We start from the raw sequence: 10,397 nt of genomic DNA, 5'->3' as shown, positions 1-10,397 counted from the left end.
TATCCACTCTGTTGAGATGGCTCAAAAACAAAATACCCACTCTGAGAAGCTATTTATTTAGCATTTTTGGTCACACATACTGGAGTCAAGAAATTGGGCACATGTACTTTTGGATACATGTGTAACTAGCTAAATTAGCCAAATAATAATGGGAAGATGATTCAATTTTTTAAAAAATTAGCTTGAATAAAGTTTTAATATGTTTAGTTGTATGGTTTCAGTATGGCACTGTGGGTTAATGTGCTGGACGGAAAAGTTGGTTTGAACCACAAGGTTGGCAGTTCAAGCTCACCACCAGTCACTCCTCAAAAACCCTATACAGGGTCACTATGGATTGGAACCCATTCAATGGCACTTAACTACAACAAAAGTGATGATGTTTGTGGTTGTGTGTCATGAAGTTGCTTCTGACTCATAGCAGCCCTGTATAGGGTTTCCAAAGCTGTAAATCTTTACAGGAGCATAAAGTCTTATCTTTCTCCATAAGAGTGACTTGTGTATTTGAACTGCTGACTTGGTGGTTAGCAGCCCAACTCTCTTTTTTACTATTATTATTTTACTTTTTATTGTGAATTGAGTGAAGTTTTATAAACAAGATCATCAATTTTACATTCAACAAATCATACACTTTGTTTCATCTCAATGATTGCAATCCCTTCCGTGGAACGACAGTTATCCGGCTTCCTCCTTGTGGCTCCTATTTCCTTTTTCACCCACTTTCCCAACCCTTCTCACCATTGTCCTTAGGTACCTGTTGCCCCTTGGATCCTGAATGCTTGTCCATTCCATCATTCATAGTGAGTATATCTTACTAGTGTTCTTGTTCCCACTATGTACCTACCTACTGCTTGGCTAAAAGTTGTTCCCCCCATATACCTATCTACTACTTGGCTGAAAGAGGGTGTGCTCCTTTCCAGACCTGAAGGGTAGTCGAGGGTCGCAGTCACAGATTCCTCTTTCTGACCAGTAAGACTGGTCTATTTTTTTTTTAAATAATTTTGAGTTTTGTTCCACACATTCTGTCACTCTATTCAGGACCTTCTAACGTGATCCTGTTCAGAGCAGTTGGCAGTGGCAGCTGGCCACCATCTAGTTCTTCTGGTCTCAGGGTCATAGAGACTGACATTCACATGGTCCATTAATCTGTTGGATTAATTGATTCCAATTATCTTCAATTCTCATTATTCTTCTTTCTGCACATGGAGAGACCGATAGCTGCACCTTAGACAGATGCTCATGAGCTTTTAGTATCCCAAGCACTACTCACCAAAGCAGGATGGAGAACTTTGTCTTTTTGGACTATGTTGTACCAATTGACCATGGTGTCCCCTGAGTCTATGGCCTGAGCCTCCAAATCTACTCTTTGCCTTAAGATGTTTGATCATTTCTGAGAAGTTTTCATCATTTTAGCAGCCTAATCTTAACCCATTACACAACCAGGACTCCTTCTTCCCATGGTGGGAAATACTAAAGATGTGTATGGGATCAGAGGAAGGAGCTCTAGCAGTGTAGTGGTTACAAGTTGGGCTGCTAACCTCAAGGTCAGCAGTTCAAAACTACCAGCCATTCTGTGGGAGAAAGATGAGACTTTCTACTCTGAGATTCGCAGCCTTGGAAACTCTGTGCAGGGTCACTATGAGTCGGAACTGACTCCACGGCACACCACCACCACCACCACCATGGGGTCAGAGTCACCACCTGCCTTTCAGTTTGTTACCCTATGGTGGCTTGGGTACTGCTGTGATGTTTGAAACTGTGCCACCAGCATTTCAAACACCAGCAGATCACCTATAATGGATGTTTCTGAGGAGCTTCCATACAACGACAGACTAGGAAAAACCAGCTGGCAAGCATTTCTGAAAATCAGCCAGTGAAAACCCTACGGATGACAACAGAATAGTGTCCCCCTCCCCACCCCCCTCAGCTTGGCGGGCACTACACAATAGCTACAACAGTGGACTCCAGAATACCAGCAATCACGAAGGACTGGGCAAGATTTCTTCCTGTTGTACAAGGAGTCACCGTGGAAGGAGCTGATTCAGTGCTAACTAATAACAAACGCCATCAGAAAAGCTCAAGTTCGACATGTGCCTCTGACATTTAGCAACTGTGTGGCCTAGACATAGGACTTATTCTCTTATAGCTATTGTAAGAGGGGAGGTCATAATATTGCATAAAAGGATTGTAAGGATTCAACTTTGTAGAGTATGTCAAGTCAATGAATTTGATTTAGTGGTTGTCATTGTAGCCACTATTGTCAGATTGTAGTTGTTTTTGTTAATACCGTGGAGTTGGTTCCGATTCTTAGTGACCCTGCACAGGGTGTCTGAGGCTGTAAATCTTTACAGAAGTAGGTAGGCTCATCTTTCTCCCACGGAATGGCTGGTAGTTTCGAACTGTCGACGTTGAGGATAGCAGCCTGATTTGTAACCGCTACGCTACCAAAATTCCTTAAGAAATAATAAAAGTAGCTGCAAATGAGAAGGATAAGTAGAGTGTGTCACAGAGCAGAACTTCCAGTAACATCAAATATTTTTTCTTATGTGATTTCCAGCGTCAGCCACTCCTTGGAACCCATATACAAGGTGGTGATGAGTCAGAACCAACTCAATGGCACTTAACAAAAACAAACAACATGTGATTCCAGGAGGCCATCAAGAAGCAGTTATTAAATTATTTACCAAGGCCAAGGAAATATACTACTTTTTATGAGAATTATTAACGTATAAAAGTTATTTGTAAAGAAATGTGCTTCAATTATCTAGACCAGGGTGGGGAACCTTTGTTTTCTACAAATTACCAACTTAAAAACTAGACTGCTATATTTGGTCAAACATTTAAATAACTCACTCTGATGTGATGGCTGGGACTTCTCGTGTGGTGTAGGATCAGCATTGGATGGCTAACCATAAGTTCGATGGTTCGAACCCACCAGTTGCTCCTTGAAAACCCTATACAGGGTTGCTATGATTCAAAACCAACTCGATGGCACTTAACAACAACAATGTGATGACTGGAACTGCAGTTGCCTTGGCAAGGCCAACCAAATGATTATGTAGCCCTTATGTGGCCCAAGGGCCAGATGTTCCCCACCCTTGAGAACATTCACTTTGTTGTTGTTGATGTTAAGTGCCATCAAGTCAGTTCTGAGCCATACTGACCCTGTATAGGATTTTCGAAGAGGGGCTTGAAGAGTAATATATTCTCCAGTGATTCTGGATATGCAGACAAATGAGTTTACTTGCAAATTCAAAAGTGTGAAAGCTTATGAATAACCAAAAGATTTTCTATATATGAGTGAGGTATCAGAATACTAAAACTCCCAAATCTAAAACAGTTTACATGGAAATGGTGTCTCCTCCAAAATCCACAGCAAGTTACTAGGAGATTCTGCCATTGAAAGTTGCAGAGTCCCTTCAAAGCTAAATGATTGATGGAATGAGTCACTGCCTTCAATTATTCATTCAGAAGATTCTACTGTGTGCCCAAATGTACCAGGCACTAGGCTGAACACTTTAGATAAAAACCTGTGAGACCACGCTCTGTCTAATGGAGCACTGTAACCTTTTGAGAAGACAACAATCTGGAAGGATCCTCCCTCTTAAAGGATTGAGAGTGAGAAACTAGATGGAAAATGTTTCTAATCTATCCAGAAGAGTATACTCATGAAGCTAGCCAAAAAGGAGAGGAGGATACAGAGAGAGATGCAACTAGACACAATTATGACAGATAAGATGATTCAACAGTAGAAAGAGGCAACAGGAATTAACCCTCTCCTCCACCTCCCCAGTGAACAAAAAGCCAGCTAGGATATAAAGGAAGGGTATGCAGTGTTGAGTGACCTTGGTGCCTCAGACTGTATGAAAATGTGTTGACAAATTAAAAAAAAAAAATCAAAATATAACCAGAGGAAGATATCAGAAGTATCACAAAATGGAGCTCAACCAAATGGTCTGGAATCAAAATACCAGCGAAAAATACTGGATCTAAAAAAGTAAGTGCAACTGATAGAACAGCTGACATTTTGAGACTTCTAAAGAAGTGAAGTGTTTGGTGAATTGATTATTTTGTTTCATTTTAAACTTTAAGGAAGGATTCTATACCTGTACTCCTACTCCAAGGAGTCAAAACCATAAATGATGTTTTGGAGATATTATCTTTGTATTATCCTTTCTCAAGTTATAATCATGGTCACTGTGTTGTACAACATTCAAGAACAAGAACCAAACATCAGTCAAATGGAGACCATGAATGAAGACAAAGTCCTTTCCTTATCACAAGCCTGCAATGCAGCCCTAAATGAGAAGAGAGTACGTATGTTGGCAAGTGCATTACCCACAATGTTTGTACTAGATCAATGCCATTACTATACAACAGAAAGCCACTATATCACAGCTCCTCTATCTATAGAAGAAGCCTCATTCCCTTTAGCATATATAATGATCATTGGTCATGATTTCAATACATTTGAACGAATCTTTCGAACTATTTACATGCCTCAAAATGTCTATTGTATTCACCTAGATAAGAAGGCCACATTTAATTTTAAACTTGCCGTGGGAAAATTATTGGAATGCTTCCCAAATGCTTTTATAACTTCAAAGTCTGAGTATATTACCTATGGAGGGATATCCATACTCCGGGCTGAACTGATCTGTATGAAAGAACTAATAGCTTCAGATGTCCACTGGAAATACACCATTAACATTGGTGACCACAGTTTTCCCTTAAAAACCAATAAGGAGATAGTTCAGTATTTGAAAGCATTGAAGGGAAAAAACATTACCCCTCACTTACAGTCCATTCAGAAATCTACCGAAAGGGTCAAATATGTCCATACAGAACATAGAACCAGAACATACTCTTCAGTCCTAAAGAAACATAAAAAGAAGAGCCTACCTCCAAATCAACTTAAAATCTACTTCGGATCACCTTATGTTGCCCTAACAAGGCAATTTGTCCATTTTGTTCTATTTAATAAAATAGCCATTGAGTTATTACATTGGTCCCAAGATACCTACGGTCCAAATGAACACTACTGGATTACACTTAACAGTATTCCAGGTGAGTGTGGTAACCTTTCTTATTTTTTTGGTTAGTTTTGGGGTCCTGGAGTGGTGCTCTAGGATAAGCACTGGACTGCTAACTACAAAGTTGGTGGTTCAAACCCGCCAGCCGCTTCTCCGCATCCTTTACAGGATGGCTATGAGTAGGAACTGACTCAGCACATAACAACAATTTTTCATTTTTACTCAAAGCAATACACAATTATGGATTTAAAATATCATTAAAAGGAGTGTAGCGACGATTATGAAGGTGGCACAGGAACGAGCAGTGTTTTGTTCTATTGTGCATGAGGGTGCTATGAGTCGGCACCTACCAACAACAACAGATTGTGGTCCTGGACCATGTATCTCCCCAATTACCAAAGAGAAGTATCATCACATTTTTACTGTTTCTCCTTCCATATAAATAATATACTTACACTGTCATTTCATAACATATCTAATCTGAAGATTATCATAGATCTATATCCGACTCCTTGCACAGAACAACAAATATTTTATAACAATGGTGGAGAATTAGGTTTTCATGCTACACCCACATGTTTTCCTCTACTCATCTTTTTAGTACTATGATTTAAAATCAGTAGTCAATATTTACATTATTATACTGACAAGTTATTATTATTGTTCATAGCTGATGAGTACCCCATCCATTGTAATTACATTTCCTTTGTCCTAAACGTTTTGTGTTTTTATGAGATTAATAATTTCCTTCCTTTTTTAATTACTTATTTTTTATATATTCCTTTTTCAAAATGCATGAACTAATCTATCAAATAACTGTACTGATTTTTTTCAAATGTTCAACTCTATACCAGTTCCCTGCCAATCTAGACATTTTTCCCACTAGACTTATTATTGTACACTTCCACTTCTAGGAATTCTTTTTCCCTCACCTATGATGGGGACCCATGTTTTATAGAATCTGTGTTTTTCGTCTTTTAAATATATACCTTGAAATAAAATTTTTAATATGTTTAAGTATATGTTAAGTATAAATAAATGTTTTAATTCAAAATTTAAAATATATTTAAGTATATATTGTTGTTGTTATGTGCCGTGGAGTCGGTTCCGACTCATAGCAACCCTGTACAGGGTTTCCGAGGCTGCAAATCTTTACGGGAGCAGAAAGCCTCATATTTCTCCTGTGGAACAGCTGGTAGTTTTGAACCACTGACCTTGTGACTCGCAGTCCGATTTGTAACCACTATGCTACCAGAGCTCCTTGTAAATAAATATTTTTTAATATATTTAAGTATGACGTAATATAATTTCATACATTTTCTTCAAAATAATGAGAGTAAATGAAGAAGTGAAACCTGATTGACTCTTTGATAATTGTCAACAGGTCTTATGAGGATTGGTCATCACTCCATTATTTCTGTGTGTTTGAAATTTCCTGTAGTAAATTGATTTTAAAATTTTAATACCAGGTATTTTACTTGTTTATAATTATAGTTTTTCTGTTTATTTGTGAAGCCTTTTCACTTTTGTATGTATCCTTGAATTCAGCCATGTTATGAAATCCACTTTTTCATTAAAGTTTTCAAGTAGCTTTTCCATGTATGCAATCATATAAACTGAAAATAAATAATAAACCAACCTAGTTTCCAATTATGATGTTGATTTCTTTATCTTATCCAATTTCTTAGCAACAACCTATTTGTTATTTATATCTTTTTCTTTTTGTTTTGTTTTTTTAAGTTTTTGTTGTGAACTGAGTGAAAGTTTACAGAGCAGATCATCAGTTTTACATTCAACAAATCGTAAACCTTGTTTCATTACAATGATTATAATCCCCTCCATGTACCATCAATTAACAGTATTTCTCTCTATTCACTTTAGTTCTTTTTTTTTTTTTTTTCAAACACTCAGGCATATATAATAACTTATACCACCAAAGGGCACATTCTGCAAGTCTGCCTCCTGGCCACCAGCTCTCAGTCCCTCTTTTCCCATGAATCTAGAGTCCTCAGCTGCTCCCTGTCTCCATGTCCTCATCTCTGCCTCCATCTCTGGTGTGGCTGCTTCTGTGGATAAGGTCCCACATTCCGCGTGTGCTCTTCTCCCTTGATGGTCCTAGGGTCCTCCGTTAATTATATCTTGTTCCTGACTTTTTCTATAAGAAATGTTCTAGGTATTCCTTTGGTGATGGTATATTTGTTTGTTAAGGGGTGGAATCCCCTTTAGCATTCTTCTCTATTTTCCCATAGTAATGACTATTTCCATTTTCATCCCTTCTGGAATTGGTTTTTGATCCATTATATCTTCTTTGAAGGAGCCCTTGTGATGTAGTAAGTTATGCAAGGGGCTGCTAACCTCAACTCCTCCAGGCCCTCTGTAGGGGAAAAATGAGGCTCTTGGTTCCCATAAATTTTGATAGCCTAGGAAACCCCATAGAGGTCACTAGAATTGGAACCAACACAATGGCACACAGCCAGACATATCTTCTCAGAAAAATAGCAGTTCCATCAAGATTTTCTAATTCATTTGCCGTGAGTTGCACAAAGGTGTCTCTTATGAGTCTTTGAGGGAAGTTCCCATGGCTATTAGCTGCTTGTCAAGTCTTCCTTTTGTACCCATGCTCTAATTCTTTCCTTTTTCAGTTAACTAAAAAAAATTAAGCAAATTCTTTTATTGTTTGATAAATTTGAACAGACAGTTCCTGAATTTACTTATTGATTCTGTCATTTTTCTCTTTTCTACTTCATTAATTTCAAGTTATTATTATTTCTTCAATTTTGTTCTGAAGTTTTTTGGTGTTCTTTTTCAACTTTTTGAGCTAGCTGTATATCTCATTTATTTTTATTCTTTTCTGTTTACAGTATTGTTTAAAGCTATTATTTTCCTAGGGTTACTGGTTTGTGGTTTTGTTAGGTACTGTCAAGTGACCCTATGCACAACATAATGAAACACTGCCTGGTCATGCACCATCCTCACAGTTGGTGTTAGATTTGAGTACTTTTCTGCTGCCACTATGCCAATCCCTCTTGTTGGGGGTCTTCCTCTTTTTAATTAACCCTCTACTTTACCAAGTATGATAACCTTCTCTAGGGGATTGGTCCCTCCTGATAACATGTCTGAAGTATGAGAGACGAGTCTCACAATCCTAACATCTAAGGAATATTCTGGCTGCACTTCTTCCAACATAGATTGGTTTGTTCTTCTGACAGTCCGTGGCACTTTCAATATTCTTCTCTAACACCATAACTCAAATGCATCAATTCTTCTACAGTCTTCGTTATTCATTGTCCAACTTTCACATGCATATGAGGTTATTGAAAATACCTGACTTGACAAGAGTGTCTTAGTCCTCAAACTGACAACTTTGCTCTTGAAAACTTTAAAGAGGTTTTGAGCAGCAGATTTGCCTAATGCAATAAACACGTCATTTGATTTCTTGACTGCTGCTTCCATGAGTGTTAATAGTGGATCCAAGCATATTGAAGTCTTCGACAATTTCAATCTTTTCTTCATTTATCATAATATTATTTATTGGTCCAGTTGTGAGGATTTTCATTGTCTTTATATTGAGGTGTAATGCATACTAAAGGCTGTGATTTTTTTTTTTAATCATCAGTAAGTTTTTGAGTTGGTTTTTTTTCAACTCTTTATTGTGAAGAGAATGAAAGTCTACAGAGCAGATCATCAGTTTTACATTCAACAAATCATATACTTTGCTTCATTACATAGTTGTAATCCCCTGCATGTACCAAGAGCTAACAGTATTTACTTATATTCACTTTAACTATTATATCTTCCCATACCTTTGTCTGTCCTCTGTTCAGTTCCCTCTAGCCCATGACTAATTTTCCATCCTTGCTCCACCCCCTCATAACCATCATAGATTTTTTTCTTTTATTAAAAAAACAAACAAAACTTTTTACAACATAGGTCTCATACAATTTTTTGTCCTTTTATGGTTTACTAATTTATTCAGTATAATGGAGCTCTGGTAGCGTAGTGGTTACGAATCGGACTGCGAACCTTAAGGTCAGCGGTTCGAAACTACCAGCCGCTCCGCGGGAGAAAGATGAGGCTTTCTACTCCCGTAAGGATTTACACCCTCGGAAACCCTGTACAGGGTCGCTATGGGTCGGAACCGACTCGACGGCACTTAACAACAATGTCTTCATGGTTCAACTATGTTGTGAGGTATTTCTCAGATTCATTATTATTATTTAATTTTTTTAGCATTCTGTTATGTGTATATACCAAAGTTTGTTCAGCCATTTTTCTGTTGATGGGCATTTAGGCTGTCTCTATCTTTTTGATGTCTCTTGTAGACAGTATATCGAAGGATCCTGTTTTCTTATCCATTCTGCTCTTTGTGTCTCTTGACTGGTACATTTAATCCATTTACATTCAGTGTAATTATCAATAGGTGTGAATTGATTGCTGTCATTTTTCTGTGTGTGTGGTGCTGCTGGATTCTTTGTTCCACTTAAGTTTCTGCGCTGAGTTCATTTTGTTTGTGGATTTTCTTTTTCATTTTCATTTCTGTTGTGTTATATTTACTAAACCTTTCTGATTTTCCTCTTTTATTATTTTTACTTTTTGTGGATGCTAGCACATAAAAGACATCAACTTCTGGGTCAGAGACAAAGGGCAGACTATTACTCACAGCGTACTGATCTCCAGAGTGTCAATATTTTCCTGTTTCAGTTCTCCAAGCCTCAGTTCCCACAGGGCAATGCAGTGAGGGTCAGCTGATACCTGCACATCCAGTGGATTGCATTACATGAGAAGAATCCGGAACCTCGGAACTCAAACCTTTTATCAGAGCTCTAAGCAAATCTGTCTTGTGCCCCAGGAGACAGTTTATCATATAGTGGGCAATAATCAGATTTGACCCTTGCTTCAAAGGTTGTCAGCTACACAAATATCTTTAAAAATAGGTTAAAACAAAAGTTGTCATACCTCTGCTCACAAGACATAGAATTGCCTCCAAACTATAACATTTATATCGAGCCATCATTGCCACATTTCTTTTAGTTTTAGTTCTAAGAAGTAGTTTCATGATTTCCACCAGTTCTTGTGTAGCTTTTCCATTCACATCTTGATTGGCTCAAGTTTGTCTTTTGCTAGTTTACTAAAAAAATGGCTCATGAGAAACGTATTCCCTAAGTTTCTGTACATTCAAAGCGATTTGCTTTAAATATTATCTTTATACTTGAACAGTAGTTTGGGTCTAAAATTCTTCCAGGTATCATTTTCCTGTTTTCTAGGATTGAATGTTACTGGAGAGGAGGATGAGAACATCTTTGACTCTCCTCACCTCTAAAGTGACATGCTTTAGGGGTGGTGGTTCTGTGCCGTGGAGTCAGTTCT

General features: G+C 37.8%; 1 protein-coding gene across 1 annotated transcript in view; it reads left to right on the top strand.

The window, feature by feature from the left end:
- The first annotated feature begins 4,340 nt into the window (after positions 1-4,340).
- The window catches only part of LOC102829190 (N-acetyllactosaminide beta-1,6-N-acetylglucosaminyl-transferase-like), a 20,908-nt gene continuing 14,851 nt past the window's right edge, over positions 4,341-10,397 (top strand). The window contains exon 1 of the mRNA XM_006864128.1: positions 4,341-5,064. Within this exon, the coding sequence (XP_006864190.1) occupies positions 4,341-5,064 (724 nt within the window). The remainder of the gene's footprint in view (positions 5,065-10,397) is intronic.

This window comes from Chrysochloris asiatica, unplaced genomic scaffold (assembly GCF_000296735.1).
Source record: "Chrysochloris asiatica unplaced genomic scaffold, ChrAsi1.0 scaffold00060, whole genome shotgun sequence".
Lineage (NCBI taxonomy): Eukaryota > Metazoa > Chordata > Mammalia > Afrosoricida > Chrysochloridae > Chrysochloris > Chrysochloris asiatica.
Note: the sequence above shows the minus strand (reverse complement) of the source record. Positions and strands in the feature narration are given on the sequence as shown.